Source organism: Protopterus annectens, chromosome 2.part1, assembly GCF_019279795.1.
Source record: "Protopterus annectens isolate FY-2018-M chromosome 2.part1, PAN1.0, whole genome shotgun sequence".
Taxonomy (NCBI): domain Eukaryota; kingdom Metazoa; phylum Chordata; order Ceratodontiformes; family Protopteridae; genus Protopterus; species Protopterus annectens.
In genome coordinates this window covers 1,690,930,188-1,690,949,155 of record NC_056729.1, presented here as the reverse complement: position 1 = coordinate 1,690,949,155, position 18,968 = coordinate 1,690,930,188, and the positions used below count along the sequence as shown (strand labels likewise).

At 39.7% G+C, this 18,968-nt stretch overlaps 1 protein-coding gene across 2 annotated transcripts in view; it reads right to left on the bottom strand.

Moving 5' to 3' along the window:
• The window catches only part of PIK3CD (phosphatidylinositol-4,5-bisphosphate 3-kinase catalytic subunit delta), a 912,023-nt gene that overhangs the window by 129,061 nt on the left and 763,994 nt on the right, over positions 1–18,968 (bottom strand). For both annotated transcript variants that reach the window (XM_044063126.1, XR_006363658.1), the window contains exon 17: positions 664–763. In XM_044063126.1, coding sequence (XP_043919061.1) covers positions 664–763 — 100 coding nt within the window. The remainder of the gene's footprint in view (positions 1–663; positions 764–18,968) is intronic.

Sequence of the window (18,968 nt, the reverse complement as noted above, 5' to 3'; positions counted from 1 at the left end):
ATGTAAGTGCATCTCTCGCAGGTTGTAGTGTTGGGTGGTAGGAGGAGAGGATTGTCTGTGTACATGAGGCAGTTGCCGCATTGCCCCAGTATGCCAAGATTCACCAGTTGGACAGGAGAAACCACCGGAAGCTGACCCTTGGACATGCCTGTTTAGGTGCTTTTTTGTAAGGTTTAAGAGCTGTTTTCCCTTACCTTTGCAAGGTACTTTGCAATTGTAGGCTGTTTAGTGCCTATGATTAATTTCTCCTTATTGACAAGGAGAGCTGAGTGCTTGTATACTCAGATAGTAAATACATTTTTTTTTATTGATGATCTCATATCATCTCAAAAATATCCAGAAATAACATGAGATAAACTTTAGTAGTGTCATCATTAATATCAAAGTAGAACTTTCAACATTTATAATCTACCTCTGAGTCCCATTAAGGCAAACAGACCATGCTTTCATTTGAACATGAATAACATGTTTATTATGGTATTCCTATAAACTTCTCTTAACCCTAACATCATGAAATAGTAAGTACAGAATACAGAACATTTTATTTGTTACAGTGTTATTTACCTCCACTGCAAAACTGCCTCAAATGAAAAAGTTTCTATAAACAAGATACATTTGTCACAGAGAGATTCCACTGTCACAGTAACATTGTTTACCACTCACCTGTTTTAGTAATATTTTCATATGATGAATACTGCCCCTACAGTAGGCTTCTAGAATGAGACTATATCGTAGGGCAACTGCAGGAACATGCAGTTCTGATCTAATCACAGAAAGAAACAAAGAAAAATAGTTATTTAATAACACAGTGCAACTTGTTACTTACGAATGCCGAAACCTGATTATGCATCAACCCTATCTGTGATGAGGACAATACAACAGAGAAACAATAGATGAGTAATTGCATTATTCACAGCAACTTTTCTTCTGAGATAGAGAGAAACCATGGCACATGTCAAGCTCCTAAACTCTAACAGAGACATAAAAAATATGATCACGCCTCACAACCATGACTATTACATGTAAACAAAGCGTTTCTCTGGCTTTAAAAATAAAAGCGTGTTGAGTAAAAACAGAATGAATTAATTAAATAAGATTTTCTTACTTACCATGGATTCATTACAAAAATAAAATAGAAACGATAAGTGTGGTTTATGTTGTTAATTTTAACTGTCCGTTGAATAGGACTTGAAAATTCTTACTTCATATTGTCCTATATTCTTCAGTCAGTCAAGCCTGTTAAATCGATAGGTTTCAAGATGTAACAGTCTCTATGGTCACTGTAATGGGAAGTCCCATAGGAAAGGAGGTGACTGAGGTTTATTACTGGTGTTAGGCTACTGAGGTGAGCCTAGGTAGGAGAAAGCAACAGAATAAGTGTTTTGAAAAAGAAATTGTCTAAGGGGTGGATTAATTAGTAGTGACAATAGTCACTGGTAACGTCCCTGGTGGGAAAAGATTTGTATGATGAATTGGCACTCGCATTATCTTGAAGGACTCTTAATGGGAGCTGTCCTTTAAACAGTGACAAACAAGCTCAGAACAGTGTGTCTGCCCTCCATTGTCAGGAAAGAAAACCTCTTAGCTGTTTGGGTTTGGGTTGCCCCTCATACTAGGGATGACATTAGTGTCACAAAGAGCCATCATAATTGTAACTTCGACAGCAAATTTTATATTATGCACCAGTGCTGTTCAGGGTAAAGTGCAGTGCCACACTGCATGAGTGTAAGCATACTGACACACACGCATGCTGCATAAAGCATCTGCCCAGCACTACTGTAATTTGATGTCACATGATCTTGTTGCATTACTAATGCTGCATCACTACCTGATCTCCACCAGAAAGCGAGGTGCACCTGAGAGTAATCACTCTCTCTCCCTTGACATCGTTCGGCCAGCAGTCTCCAACTTATGCCTACCCTTTAGCTGACCCTGTGATTCTCAAGTTACTAGAGGCACAGGCAGATGCTATACCCCTGCCCTTTTGTGCCAGCCTAAACAGGCTGGACCTTAAAACCTCTTTCTTTAAGATTTATGAGCAGGATATCTCTCTTGGACAGAAGGCAGCTGACTGTACACTACTAATTTAAGTTTGCTGGATGGCAGGCATTTAGAATAGAGAGCAACTTATGAATTTGGACAGAAGGTTCTAGACTACCTTAGTATCTCAGTTTGCCATCATACGTACAGCTAATTTGGCTATAGTCTAACAGTGATTTGGCAATAAATGCAAGTCTATGACAATTTTCTGCACTTATATGTGTGCCTCTACTGTTTCTCCCCATGGGAGGGGGGATTGGTAATTTCCTAAAGGGTGCTAACATATTTGAGAAGTCCCTTCTGTAAGTGAACTACTCAGAATTTTGAATCCAGACATTATTGTTTTAGATTTATCTCATACTTTAATTTTGTAGGCTTTACTTGTATATTTTAAGAGATGGAAGTTTGAATAGGTTATACTACCTCATCATCTGCCCTGTTTGGAAAAAAAATACTTGGGTAAATTCAGTTACAAACTGTACAGATTCAAATTTAACTTGAATTTTATTTAAGAACTTGAGCACAAGTACCTTGCAACTTCAAGCAAGTTAGTAAAGACAACAATAAAACGGGACAAGATAAATATAAAACGGTGAAATAACAGTGAAATAGACAACTGACATTTTAAATGATAAATCGTGACTAATTAGTAATGAGTTATTTGTAAGCAAGTTCATGTTGTAGGAGTACGCATACTGGAAACAGGAGAGATGAAATTGACATAACTGGGAACTGAAAAGTCAACGCAAATATAAGGTGGTCCCGAGGGACACTGACATGATCTCAATAAATACCTTGCATGACACTACACTTAATAAGAACAAATCTGATGACAAAGGACTTGGCAAACACTATCTTAGCAGAAATTATTCTGTATTCTATATTTGGAAAAATGAATTTCTAATATATCTGTTTGTGGAAATGAAGAGACAGCTGTGAGGAATATGTGCCATTACTTTATTACATTACAGGGGGCCAATCCCACCTATAAGTGCGCAAGTAAGATTAGATCTATATGTAAAAGTATATAGAACTTATCTTACTTGGGCACTTATAGGTGAAATTTGTCCCTATAATGTAATTAAGTAATAGTCTATCCACCTTATTGCTGATCCATCATTTCCAGAAATTGACAAGGCCCCAACAATACTTTAAAAAACTTTAAAAAGTTAAGTAAAATCTTACAAAAGCCTTCATCAGACTGTACTCATGACCAGTTATTTCCAAAAATGAAATATGATGTTCCACTTCTGGTTTCAGATTAAAAGCATATTGCCAATTGCTCTGGGTATCTATTATTTCCATAGGAAACAATTAGTGATTCATTACTGATATGGGGCAAGAGGAGTGCAATGTCATAGGTCAAGAATGAATCCAAAAGAAAATTAAAAAATGTAAGATTCCTGAAATATACATGAACTGAAATATGCAACATTTTCCCATTAGCTTGTAAAATATTTTGTTGCTCTTATGGGAATCTGAACTCTTGCTTTGTTTATTTATTTTATTTTATTTTATTTTACATTTGTTAACCGGGAAAGTCCGACTTGGAACGAGCCAATTTTCAGCGGATGCCTGGGGAGAAACACTCCAGATGCATATCTTTTTAAAGGGAAGATTCCAGATCATCTGTTAGAACATTTCATGATGGCTTTCTAAATAATGTACACTACAATGTCATATCTCTCCTGGCTTATTACTTTTGATATGCCTATAAAAATGCAGGTCTATATTAGATCACCGAACGCTTAAAAAAGTGAACCGTGCTTAATCGACCCTATGTAAGCGAAAGCTTACAATTTCAAACTGTCAGAACAGCAATTTTTTCCTAGGGGGAAAAAATCGCTGTTCCAACAAAAAAAAATAAATAAATGAAACACTTTAAACATTACATTAAGTGGGGGGCTTCACCCCACACCCCCCGATGTGGGGGGCTGTACCCCCCTACTTAAATACACCAACTCTGAGACCGCACTACAGTGCTGAAAACGGCAAAGTAACGAAGCAGCCAAGTGAATTCTTTCCCAGGGAAATCATTATTTTCTGACTTCACCCCTTAACATTTTGCCAGTATACAACAGTTTTATGAGAAACAGACCAAAACTATGAGGCAAAAATCTGGATATTCTGCGATAACCTGTACAGTTGAAATGTATGAATACCACTACTCATAGACATAGTATGCATCTAACACAAAACTCAACATATGCAGAGGTTTTCTCAAAAAAAACTACTGAAGCACCAGATACCTCCAAAACACAAGACTGCTACAACTAACACAGTTCCCACAGCACCAAGACACATAGCAACACCAGTGTCCCACCTACCAAGCCCATAAGGGGTAACAGTAAAAAAACAAATTTTCTACTCATTGGAGACTCAATAGTGAAACACACAGACATCCCCTCACCAGGTTGGACAAGGAGAAAGTCACACTCACCTGCCTGTCCAGTACCAGGATTCATCAGATCCCACATGCACTCAGGTCTGTCAGCAACAAGTACCATTATGACTCTGTCATAGTTCATGTTGGGGTGAATGACCTGAGATGTACCTCATTGGACTATATAAAGAGATACATGATTGAGCTCTCTGAGTACATGTCCCAGGCAGGTATGTCCCTAGCCTTGAGCAGCATACTACCCTCACCTGGAATGATGCCACAGCGTAAACAGAAAATGATTGAGTTTAATAATTGGCTTAGTTTTTGGTGTCATTCAAAGGGGATCCAGTTCCTGTCAGCCTGGGAAGCCATGGTCAACAAACCTTGCTGCTTTGCCACAGACAGTTTGTGCCTAGCACCTCTAGGCTTTCAGCTGTTGGCAAAGGCTCTTGCCACCCCCATAGTGCCTTTTTAGGCAAGGTCTCAAAAACAATCTTACCGATGTGAAATTTGCCAATCATAACAAAATAAGGGTCATACTACTAAACGGTAGGAACTTAAACCAAAAGCTGCACACCCTGGAAGCACTTCTATCACTGGAAGATGTAGATGTCTGTGCAATCACAGAAACCTGATTCAGGACCTCAAAGAGTACCCTGGCCTTGCAAGGCTACAATGCCTTCCACACCTACAGACTGCAAAATAAACATGTGAAAACCAAAGGAGGCAGTGTTTCTATCTATATTAGAGATAAATTCACCTCCCGTCTAGTTCGACTGGACAACTCTATGGAGTTCCTTCAAGTTCAGGTTACTGTGGGTAAGACCCCCATTCAAGTCATAGGCAGTTATAGATCCCTGTCCAATAGTCATGATTAGCTAATGGTTAAGGTGTTTGCCTTACAAACACAAGGTGCAGGGTTTGAGTCTTACAAGGGATAATTGGCTTGGCTTAAAATGGCTTGCAAGAGCAGTTAGCTTAGTACTAATCTATGAACCTCTATGAACCTAAATTTGAGGCAATCCAAATATTACTGAACACTCTGGTTATGGGGGATTTAAATTATCCAGCCATCAAATGGGAAACCTATGCTAGCACTAACTTGCTAGCACAAAAGTTCCTTGACTTTGTTAACTTAAATGCCCTGGAATTAATTGTTCATACCCTAACAACAGGAGCAAACATACTAGATCTGGTCCTCACTAACATGTCAAACAGAGGCACTACTGCAACTGCTGGACCCTCATTAGTTAAATGTGGCCAAAAATCAGTCCCCTTTGAGCTGACACTAATACCAGTACTCACAAAGAATGCAATCAGACAAAAAAACTTCACCAAGGCAAACTATACCCTCCTAAGTGAAGGTATAAATGCATTCTAAGCCCTTCCCCCAGCTGGAAGGTGAGGTCTTGAACCAGGTTTCTGAGACTGCACTAAAGCCCTGTACAATCACGTGCATAAGTACACAGACTTGGTTGTACCAGAAAGAATCAAATCTAGAACCCCAGGTAAAAACAAGCTGTCAAGTTTGTTGATGCTGTATGTCCAATACAGCATCAACAAACTTTACAATAAATACAAAAAGCTTTTGTCCAAGAAAACAAAGGCAAGGCCACAAGAATGGAAAAGCACCCTGCTCAACAGGCAAATAAGAAAAATTGTCAAATCCTCTAAGGGTTTCTTTGAGAGAAACTTAGCAAGTACAGCCAAGGATAGCCATAAGGCCTTTTAGAGCTATGTACATAGCCTAAAAGGTAGGATCCAAGCATGTGCAGAACTAGTGACCAACAGTATCACACCCACTGACTCCACAGAGATAGCAAACCCCCCACAGGCTTTGTTTTTGCTGAATGGAGAACAGCAACAGTTATTCCCCTCCACAATAGTGGCCTAGCAACAGAACCAGGGAATTACAGACCCATAAGCCTGACCAGCTTCATCTACAAGCCATGGAACCTATCATTGTGGACCTCATAAATAAAGACATAGACGACCTGCAAACCTGGATCTTACCCAATTCGGCTTCGTCAAGGGCAGATCCTGCCTGCTAAATCTGGTGCCATTGATGAGGGCAAATCTATGCACACAGCATACCTCAACTTAGCAAAGGCTTTCAACACAATACCACACTCAGACATTACAGATAAACTTATCAAACTGAATATAAACCCCTTCGTTGTAGGCTGGGTTGCCAACTGGCTCACAGTCCGGACACACACTATCAAAGTGGGTAACTCCACATCAACAAGCAGACCTGTTACCAGCAGGGTACCACAGGGGTCAGTGTTGGGTTCCTACTATTTAGAATATACTTCACAGAAGTTCAGGTAAAAACTAAGGGGTTGTGGCTGACCAAGTATGCTGATGACTGCAAACTGGGTGCAATTATTGAATCCCCAAATGATGTCAGTATACTCCAGGAGGGTCTTACGCAGACCAGAGACTTGTGTATTAGTCATGGTCTCAAATTGAATGCAAAGAAATGCATCATCATTCCCTTCAGCACAAACAATGTCCCTTCACACTATCAAATCATTAACAATACCCTAAGTGCCCACGAAGTGGTAAGGGACTTGAGATCACAAGTTGACTGCGACCTTAACTTCGACCACCATCTGTCTACTGTAGTAAGGAAGGTTTTTTAAGTAGCACACTTGGTTAGTAAAGACATCACCTCCTTGAGAGCAAAAAAGCCTATAACCCCTGTATACTTGGCACTAATCTGGCCCATAATTGAGTATAACACCCCATTTGGCATGTACCATACAAAGTACCTGCAGCAATTGGAGATACCGCAGAGGTTTCTAACAAAGAAGATCAATGGACTCCAACATGTGCTTACACAGATCGACTAAAGATTTGTCACTATACTCTGTATCTTATAGACTTCTTAGGAGAGACTTATGCCTGGCTTACAGAGCAATCTCAGAACCAAACCTAATGAACTTCTGCATATCCGTAAATCAAACGCGACTATGGCTATCCATTCCAGGAACCTAAATATGGCCTGCAACTTAAATAGGACATGCTGGAGTTACAGATTTATCTCCCAGCGACTGCTGCATCTTTGGAATAGGCTACCTATTCATGTGAAACAGAGCACCTCTATGACACTGTTCAATTGGAACCTGGATGAGTGGATGGGGCACCATAAATTCTTAATGAGGATATACATTGGAATGAAATGGCTAGGCTTGAAATGATCTCCAGGTCGATAGCCTATTAATCTCCCATGATCCTATGATGCCATAAGACAAGCCACTCTAGTTTCAGATCTACATGGCATCACTTAATATTTGTATATACTCATATGGAAGTTGGATTATTATGATTAACTAGTCACTGTCACATTCATTATAACATTTACTTGTGTCTATAATATTGGCTGCTGATTGTTGCTAGATGATGATGGTGCTAATACACGTATACTATTGCAATTTGACTACATTGTGAAGCTTTACTCATTTCAGGCAGCAATTCAGGTAGTGACTCATACCAGATGGAAACATGTAAGCAGTCACTGAACTGATCATAATTGATTAGGTGCTAACCGAATGCAACCTGTGGACTGTTCTTTTTCTATTATTGCTAATTGCTTACTAAATGTGTGGATGTTTGTTTTACTGATGTAGATGCATGTAGGGATATAGTTTTACTTGCTATAGCTATTGACTTTTGAAATATAATATGGTGATAGTTGATGAAAGAGTTAAATATGCTGCATCACTGTTGCAAGAAAACAATACCTTAACACTAAAAGTTCTTATCTTTCCTTGACTAGGTGATCGACTTCCCTTCCCACTCTGTAGGGGTCATGAAAATCATACACATTTTGAAAGAAAACTGGGAAGAACTGAGGCCGAATTCCTTGTCTCCCAGTACTGAATTAAGAGCTGGACATTGCAATTAGAAGGAGAAGAAAGAATATAAGAATATGCCATGTTTGTATTATCGTCAGTTTCTGATCAGACATCTTGATTCTCATTTCATGTAATTATGCTATTTAAGTGGGCATTAAATATTACGCAGTCTCCATGTCAACAGAATGCGTTGACTCTACTGGAAAACTCTTGTGACACTGGCAGCTCAGCTATCTGGAATTTTGTAAATAATCATATGTCATTTGTGATATTAATATGATTCATATGCTCGTCTTACAAATGTAAGAGAGCTATACGTTATGTGTATATTAAACTACTGGTGCAGAAGTGTGTGTGTGTTGAACTCTATGTTTTATACTGAGCTTCAAGAATGTAACCACAGTGTAACCTACTGCAAAAGAACAGAAATGTATATGAACAATATACCTGTGCAAATGTATGTTTTAATAGTGGGAGCTGGAACATACAGAGTTAACTTGAAAAGCTTCAAGAAAATAAGTTGAAATTGTTTACAATTGTGCTATAAAAGCTAGTTAATGCAAGGAGACAGGATGTCTAGAGCTAGAGTTTTTTCTGTTGTCTTGAAACAGAAATTATTACTAGGTTTAAAATGCAAAAGTGTTTAACTGTGTTACAACTTCTAGTTTTAGGCAAACTTCTGAGAGATGTGTACTTCTCACACAGAGATGCTAACATTTTGTTGCTGTTAGCCTGGGAACTGAAGGCAGGTGACAAAGAGTGATGTCATCCAAAGCTGACCCAGCAGTAATGTTTGATAGTAATTTAAGAACTCTTTCAGAGACAGACTTTGCATTTTGTATCTTGCCTTGGACCTAGAACCATTCTTCCATTCAGCACTTGTTATCTACATTTGTCTTTCTTTGTAAGTTAAGTTATTTAGGGCATAGTTTCATTTAGAGATAGTTAGGAATATAGTAAACATTAGTTTAGATGTTTTCTAAATTTATTTGAGACTGTCCTGGAATGTTGTTTTAAAATATTTCCTGTGATTCTGAACTCTGTAGTTACTGTGTTGTTTGAGTATTGTCTTGTTCTTTTATTATTTATTATTAAATATATTTAAACCTATCTTTGTGGTTGATATTTGTGAGACATATTTAAGCTTTTAGAGTACTTGCATATTTATTTGGTGAGTGACACAGTACAGCCCACTCCAATAGCCTTGCTTGGTCACACTTACCATTTGGATAATAGTAACATTACACAGTAGGATTGGTCACCCTTTGTAAGTGCCTTTAAGTAGCTGATAAGTAGGGTTGGTGGCAGTGATAACTACCTTATAGTCTGGGCAGAAGGGGGCATACATAGTAAACCTGTGCTAGCCTTCCCCAGGTGTGTGTGTGTGTGTGTGTGTGTGTGTGTGTGTGTGTGTGTGTGTGTGTGTGTGTTTGTATATAAATCAGATGTCAAAGTGTGTGTGTGTGTGTGTGTGTATGTGTGTGTGTGTCAGCTACTTGGGTAGGGACATGAAGCACTGGTTGAACAGAGAGAGTGTTGGAGGTCTTGGCTTGACCCCTCAGCTGAGATCTTAACCCTATAGCTGTGCCAGTGGGGAGTTTTATTGGGGATCTAGAGAAAAAGGGAGACACCAGCCCCAAGACTGACTGTGATTTCTATATGCTCTTAAGGGAAATTGTACTTTACTTTGTGTGTACTTGTCATCCTCCCAATGTGCACGTCCCTCACTGGTGTTAGTGGTGAGGACTGAGGCTCCTTGATTACTGGGCCAGTGCAGGGGCATCACAGCTCCTTTGAAACCTTCACTACCATATAAGGACAAGAGTGATGATCTAATCTAGTGTGACAGGTCAGGATAGAATTTATAATGCTTTACCTTGAGTCAGAGGCTCGACTAACAGATCAGTTCCTTATCAACTCTCTGACATAGGTTTTTATAGATGCTGAAGGGCAAAATCTTCATTTAGGTGGAATACACCATCCTGTCTGCCCTTTTGAAGATGGTGTCACTACTGCAGATTGGTAGTTGTATAGTAGTGTCCCAGCCACCCACACAGGAAATGCAGAATTTCTTTTCGGGGTTATAGTTTACTTACTCAATATTGAACTGTATAAACTGCAGTTATTTGACATGTTACTACCTGTTTATAATAAAGGAAGGTCCACTATAACTTGCAATACTAAATTCATGGCAAACATTTGTGAAGCAAGATGGGCTTCAATTCAACAAAGCTTATTTGGATTTCAACAGTGCGTCTGAGAACGCTAACCAGCACAAAGTGATCACATCATTTATTCACAAGAGCTGTAGTGTCCTTTTAGTGAAACAAATTCACAAATGGCTAACAAAGAGGAGGTGGGCTGGTAAAACAAATACTTTTAGAGTAGGTCGGGCAGTCATGACAGGAATGGTACTGTGGTCCAGTTTGGGGCCAATCCTTTTCACTATCTATACAATTGATTTACCATATTTTTGCCTTTATGAAAAGTACTTAGTTGAAATCAACCCAGACTGCATCACAGTTCAGCAAAAGAAGCATCCCATGACAGGAAGCTTTGGTGTCTAATTGCACAAAAGTTATAACCTTTTAAGACCCATTTAGTGAGGTATGGCAAAAAGAAATGAAATATACTTTATTATGTAGTAGCATTATCATCAGAAGGACTGTTTTAAACTCCCAGGATTTTTACTCATAGTAAGTTTAGGTTTCAAACATCCTGTTGATAGACTTAGTAAAAAGGCAGAACATGTTCTGGACTAATTTGTAGCTACAAGATCTCCAAATATTCTTATCTTATTATTCTGTTTATTTGTTAGAAGCAGATCAAGGTAGAGAACACATGTAGCACTGCATCACAAAAAACATAGATAGTGCATATAGATCCTTTACAAACAGGATAAAATCTGTTAGAGTACTAAATTATGCAGGTGGATTAAAGACCCTTTATTCTTTACAATATGGGAGAGTTTGTAGATTTGGTTACTGCTTATAAAGCTATTTAAGGCTTTTTTCAAATTTGGTAATTTTATGTGTTTTATTTCTATGTCAGTATATTTTATGTGTTTTATTTCTATGTCAGTATATTTTATGTTTTATTTCTATGTCAGTATATTTTATGCGTTTTATTTCTATGCCAGTATATTTTATGTGTTTTATTTCTATGCCAGCATATTTTATGTGTTTTATTTTTATGTCAGTATATTTTATGTGTTTTATTTCTATGTCAGTATATTTTGTTTGATTTCTATGTCAGTATATGTTATGCGTTTTATTTCTATGTCAGTATATTTTGTGTTTTATTTCTATGTCAGTATATGTTATGTGTTTTATTTTTATGTCAGTATATTTTATGCGTTTTATTTCTATGTCAGTATGCGTCTGTAATCACGCAGTGCTTTTCTTTTGTGTACTATATTTTCTATCTTCACATTTACTTCTTAGTTTAAACAATGCTTGGTAGATTTCGTCTACTGCGTGTGTGCGTCTGTGTGTATGTGTGTGTGTGTGTGTGTGTGTGTGTGTGTGTGTGTGTGTGTGTGTGTGTGTGTAATCTGTTAGGCTGGTTGTTTTCTATTGTTATGTGAGCTGCTGCTGTTTTTTTCTTCTTGTTATTCACTTATAGGTTCATAAAGTAAGTTCATATGTAAGTTTTAGGCTAAATGCCCTTGCAGGCCATTTTAAGCCTAGCCAACTTCACTTTTTGTGCTCTTCTGTCCCTTTCCATGCTGCTTCATTTCCTGTTTTGTGGGACTCATGCTTTTATATATATATATATATATATATATATATATATATATATATATATATATATATACATATATAGATATAGATATAAGTTTTTGGTGCTTTTGTTGCCCCAGTCCTCATTCCATTTTTAATTATTATTTTTATGCAAACTTAGTAACATATTTCAGTTGGGTGTGTGTTTCTGATGTTTGATTTTTTTTATTGAGCATTTCTGTGTTTGACAGATTTTGTTTCCTGACAAATAGCTTGTCAGGAAGGTGGCAGTTATTGGATTTTAAAGGTCATTGAGTGGGAAAGGGCCTTAAACTGAATGTGAGGTTTGTGTTGCTCACATTATTTTTCTCCCATGTGGTAAAACAGATGTAATGCACAGGACAGTAGCAATTTGATCAGTCAGTACTCCTTGAATTCTTTACAAATTATATTATATTATATTATATTATATTATATTATATTATATTATATTATATTTATTCTTGCCCTAGTGGGCATAATTGTGGCTGCAAAAGTACTACTGAAAAGCCCACTTACTCAATTAACAAATAATAAATAAACTAGTGTGAATTTCAATGCTTTTTTGAATTCAGGGTGAATTGTAGACATCTTATAGAGTAAGCAACAATATGGATGTGTCTGTGTGTGTGTGTGTCAGGGGCGGCCCGTGCTATTGCACTGCCGGACTGCAGCCCCCCCGCCCCAGCTGTACAAATAAAGAAATTAAAAGAAAATAAAAGATAAAAAAAAAATTAAAAATTCGCTCATGCACACTTGTTCGGACTGCTGCTGAGACAGTCTGGAGCATGTTTCAGCAGCAGTCCAGACTGGGAAACATGTCAGAGCAGAGATCCCAGAAGTCTATGCAGTTGTAACTGCATAGACTGTCACTGGAAACTCATCGGACTCGGACCTCAATGTCAGCAGTCTGGAATCTCGTCGGGGGAAGATCTCACGTGGTGGATGTACTCCAATGGACTCTCGTCGGGGGAAGATCTCGCGTGGATGTGCTCGAGCAGGGGGTTGCAGCAGCTATGGATTTATGACACAAAGGGATTTGGAGCTATGGATTTATGGCATGAGATCTACTACAGGTAAGGGTGGGTGCGTGTGTGTGTGTGTGTGTGTGTGTGTGTGTGTGTGTGTGTGTGTGTGTGTGTGTGTGTGTGTGCTAGACTCATGATGGTGTGGTAGAGAATACCTCAGGCTTGAACCCTGTACCTTGTATGCGGGTGTTAAAGACCTGAATTCCCCACCCACCACCATTTGTAAAAAAATTGCAAATTTTTCCTCATATTTGATCTGATCTGTTCCTCATAATATCTGTGGTTTCTAAATGGTGCAATGCTTGATATCTGATGGTGCAGTGGTAGCATTGTTGCCTCACAGCTGCAGGTTCTCAGGTTTGATTCTTGGCTGGGGTGCCTTCTGTGTGGGGTCTGCATCTTCTCCCTGTGTTTGTGTGAGTTTGCTTTTGTGTCCTCCCATGTTACAAAGACATGTCTGCATTATTTCTTCCTGGGCCTCTGCTGAAATTTTTTTTTTGTTCCAAGTCAGACTGTCCTGATTAACAAATGTTAAATAAAATTGGCAGGCATTTGAATTTCAGACTTCAGGTTTCTGAATGTTTAGCTCCTTACATATTTGATGGTGCAGTGGTAGCATTGTTGCCTCACAGCTATAGGTTTTCTGGTTTGATTTTTGGCTGGGGTGCCTTCTGTGTGGAGTCTGCATCTTATCCCTGTGTTTGTGTGGATTTGCTCTGGTGTCCTGCCATTTTACAAAGACATGTATCTGCAGTATTTCTCCCTGGGCCTCTGTTGAAAATTGTTTTTGTTCCGTCAGAAGTAAAATTGACAGGCATTTGAATTTCAGACTTCATATTCTTCAGAAAATACATAGTAACACAACCTAAGTTTATAAGATGAATATTTTAAATTTGTCCTTATTTTTGGGACTATATTACCCCATTATTGGCTTTGTCCAGGTTTTTTGTGCTAAGGTTAACAGCTATGGCAAGAACTGAATTCACTGAATATGTTTGAGGGCTGTACTCCCTCATTACTGGGTTTGTCCAGGTGTTTTGTGCTAAGAGGTTGACAGCTATGGTGAGAACTGAATTCATTAAATGATAGCCATTTAAGTTTCAGTCTTCTGCTCTTTCACAAAGCAGCTGATTTGGCATAGTGGTATGTTGTTCTGACTGTTTTGCACAGGGACCTTGGCAGTAAAATGTATGGTGGTAACACAGCATTTTTCTTTCACAAAGCAGGTGATTTGGCATAGTGGTATGCTGCTCTGACTGTTTTGCACAGGGACATTGGTAATAAAATGTATGGTGGTAACACAGCATTTTTCTTTCACAAAGCAGCTGATTTGGCATAGTGGTATGTTGCTCTGACTCTTTTGTACAGGGACCTTGGCAGTAAAATGTATGGTGGTAACACAGCATTTTATTCTAGCAACTTTCCAAGATTATACAAGCAATGTTTAATGTGCCCCTGGTTTTTGGGCTTTTGCCCCCCCCCCAATAAATTTGGCTTTTTCCAGATTTCTTGTGCTGTGAAGTTGAGATTTAGTTGAGTATTGAGTAGATTTTACAAGGAGCTGAGAGCTGCAGGGGAAGAGAAGTTTAGTGCTGCTTATGCTAAGTTAGCGTGCATTGTTAATAGCACAACAGGTTGTATACTTGCTTTTGATGCAGAAGGTTGTTGGTTCTACTCCCACAAGGGGTGAATGCTGCCGTACTGAAAAAGTTAAGATACTAACTATGAGCCTGTTATCAGTTTGCCATCCATTTCCTATTGCAATATTACTAGCTTATCATTTTTAATGTAATGTAGTTTATATTTTTACATCACATTTTTGGTCCATTTTTCATAAAATTGTGGGTTTTTTTTGGCAAATTAGTGACAAATCATTAAAGACTGAAGTTAGAAAATAATGACAGACAGTTGAGTTTAAGATTTCATACCATTCAGAAAATTCATACTAATGCAAGACCTATTCTATTATCTTTCTAAGTTTATAAGGGCAATATTTAAAAATTGTCCTTATTTTTGGGCCTTTGTCCCACTTCTTTGTATGGCTTTGTCCAGATTTCTTGCTCTGAGGTTGAGAGGTATGACAAATGTGTAAGGGTCATCACAGTCAGCCAGAGACATTTCAAATTGTGACATACTTGTTGCACCCCACTCCCCCATGTATTGACTCTGGATATGTCGAAGCAAGGCAAGGAGTAGTTATGCAGTGTAAATATGCAGAGTATCCCCCCCATCCAAGGTAGACACAAGTACTAGAGTGGATTTTCATCTGTCCTTGATTTTTGCAGAATGGTCTGGTTTCTGTCATATTTTTTGTACTGTTGATTTATGCTTATTACTCAAAGTGCCTGTTGCTCTGTGTTTAAGTAGCAATACTTTAATGACCATCAGGTAAGCTTGGCTGAGATCGTAAGATGCAAGTAAGCTTTGATAAGCATACTGTTAAAGAATTGCCAACACTGAAAGCCTTTCTGTTGTTGCCATGTAGAGATTACTTAACTAGATAATGTACAGGTTCATAGGTTCATAGGTAGATACTAGGCTATCTGCCCTAGGGCATTTATAAGCCTAGCCAGAGTGTATTTGGCTTCCGCCTCCCTATTAGATTAGCCTAATGTGCCTCTGTAAAGTAGGTCACAGAAGGTACCCTTTTAAGATTAGTTTACTGTGCCTCTGTCTAGCAGGGACACAGAAGAGATCCCAAGGGTGAATTTGCGATTTCCCATCCACGAGTCCAGATTTCGCTTGAAGAGGGTCAGCGAGGGGCTATGTCTAACATGAATTGGGATTCTATTCCAGAGTGAGGGGAGCCTCTGGGAAATGAATCTGTCCCTCCAGCATGTCCTATTTATTTTTGTGCTGAGGATTAGGTCCCTGGAGCGTGTAGCTCTAAGGGACTTGGATTTTTTGAGGTGGAGCATGTCCATTAATTCTTGGTTTGACATGGCTTTGTACGTCAGGCATAGATCGCCTCTGAGTAGGTAAGCAACTGAGTAGAGCTGGAGTTTCTTTAGTTGAGCTGCATAAGACATCTGTTTGTAGCCCATGATCCTCTTGGTGAGGAACTTTTGGGGTCTCTCCAGTTGCTGCAGGTGTCAGGTAAGGTACATCCCAAAAGGGGCATTGTATTCAATTATGGGCCTGATGAGTGACGAGTAGAGGGGCACAATGACCTCTCTTGATCTAGATGTGAACCCTTTCATGATAAGGTGGGCCATATAGAAGGTCTTTCTAACCACTTTGGCAACGTGATTATCAAAGGAGAGATTATTATCTACTTTGGTCCCCAAATCTCTAATTACTTCTTCCGTACTTAATTGGTTAACACCTATGTGGTAATTTGTGGGCACCTTGTTTTTCCCAAAGGGGATAACTATGCACTTTTTAGCATTTAGCTTGAGGCCGTGGCTCTAGCACCAAGCATCCGTCTCTGTGAGACCCTTTTGGAGGATGCTTGTGTCAGCTGGAGATTCAATTATGGCCGCCAGTTTGCAGTCATCTGCGAACTTTGTCAGCCATAATCCCCCCGTGTTAGCCTGAACCTCAGAGAAGTATATACTGAACAAGAGAGGTCCCAGAACTGAGCCCTGTGGGATGCCACTTGTAACTGGTTTGGATTCGGACATGGCACCTGCAATTCTGACCATGTGGGTTCTATCTCTGAGCCAGTTTGCAACCCATCTTGTGATATAGGGGTTGATATTTAAGCTGGTAAGCTTATTTATGATGCCCGAGTGGGGTATTGTGTCGAAGGCTTTTGCGAGGTCCAGGTAGGCTGTGTGGACTACCTTGCCCTCATCTATGGCTTTGGTAACTGTTTCAAAGAAATCAACTAGGTTTAAGAGGCAAGATCTGCCCTTAACAAAGCTGAATTGGGTAAGGTCCAGTGTCTGGAGGCTCCCAATGTCTTTGTTTATGAATTCCATGATAATACGCTCCATAGCTTTACAGACCAGACTAGTCAGGCTTATGGGGCGATAGTTTCTGGGGTCCGTTGTGGCACCACCTTTGTGGAGTGGGACCACTGTAGCTGTACGCCATTCCTTGGGTACATATCCTGTAGTAAGGCTAAGTTTGAATAGTGACTTAATGTGAGGGTTCAGTTCTTCTTGGAGCTTGTGTAAGACACAGCCTGGGACACCGTCCAGTCCCATAGATGCTGTGTTTTTTGCTTTGGAGAGGGCTGCTTTCACCTGTGCATATGTGATGTCAGGGAGGTTACATTCAGTTGGGATAGGCATTTGCTTCTTTGGGGGGGAAGGGGGGAGAAGTTTGCGCTGAATCTGTCTGCCAGGATGTTGGCTATATCTGTAGGTTTGGTATATTTTGTACCGTTATGCAACAATTCAGAGCATATCTGGGAGTTTCCACCCATGTTTCTGACATAATTAAAGAAGGCTTTGTGATTATCTTTAGTGTCTAGGGCAATATTTCTTTCGAAACTGGCCTTTGATGATTTGATGAGGGATCGAAGTTTCTTGCTAATACTGATCAGAGATGCCTTCCCTTTTTGGGATTTTGCTCTGTCATGTAGTAGCTTCCTCCTTCTGTTGTATAGCTTATTTATGGCCAGGGTCCACCAGACCGGTCTCCTGTTTTTGGAGGAGTGAGTCTTGGTTTTATTTGGGATAGCACAATCCATGTATTCCTGCAGGTGCTCACAGAATGCATTTGAAAAGGATTCTGTGGATTGGGCTGTATTATCCTCTGGCCCAGGGCCTTTGAAGGATTCCACCTCAGTCTTGAGAAGTGCAAAGTTGTCTTTTGAGAAATTCTTTACAATGATTTCCTTGGCTAGGGGTGGGGACGGGATATGGATGTCCAGGGAAATTTGTTTATGGTCTGATCTTACCAATGAGGGGTTTACCTCTGGTGTGGAACATAGAGTCCCCATGTTGGTGATGACCAGGTCCAATATGTTGTTCCCTGTTGTGGGAGTGGGGACCAGTTGTTCCATTGCATTAGAGTTTATAAATTCAAGGAACTATTGGGCGAGGGTGTTTGGGCTTGAGTAGTTTTCCCAGTCAATGTTTGGGTAGCTGAAGTCACCCAATAACATAGTGTTTGGAGAGACCTTCATATTCTCCAGTGTTCTCAGGAATGCCAAGTGGGGTTCCTGTAATAGGGAGGGTGTTCTGTAGCAGGCTACAAACTGAAAGGCAGTTTTGCTTGCTGTTAGTTGCACATGGATGGTTTCCGATGCTTCGTGCTGTGCCACTAACCTGGAGGTGTAGGTATCTTTGATGAATATAGATACTCCCCCTCCTTTTGTGCTTCGGTCCGAGTTTTGGGGCTGAAATGCATGGTATGAGTTATAACCTGGTAATGCTGGGGTGCTCTCAGGAGCCTTGAACCCGGTTTCTGTTACTGCACAGACATCGATTTTCTCCATACAAAGGAGAGCCTTGAGTGCGTGCATCTTGAGGTTTAGACTTCTGGCATTGAGTAGCATTACCTTTAGTTTTTTTATCCTTGGGTTGTCTATGGAGGTGGGTTTGTCCTTTGAGCCTTGCCTAAAAAAGGCACTATGGGGGTGGCAAGTGCCTTGGCCAGTATATGAAAGCCTAAGGGTGACAGGTGCAAGCCGTCCCTAGCGAAGCAATGTGGCTTGTCGAGCATGTCATCCCAGGCTGACAGACACTGGATCCCCTTTGAATGACACCAATACTTTAGCCAATTGTTGAAACTGATCATTTTGTCTTTATACTGTGGCATCATTCTTGGTGAGGGCAAGATGCTACTCAAGGTCAGGGTCATACCAGCCTGGGCTACATGGTCAGAGAGCTCCTCTATTTCTCTTTTCATGTAGTCCAGGGAGGTACGTATCAGATCATTCGCACCAGCATGGACAATGATGGAGTCATACTTGCACTTGCTTTGGAGTGACCTGAGTGCTTGC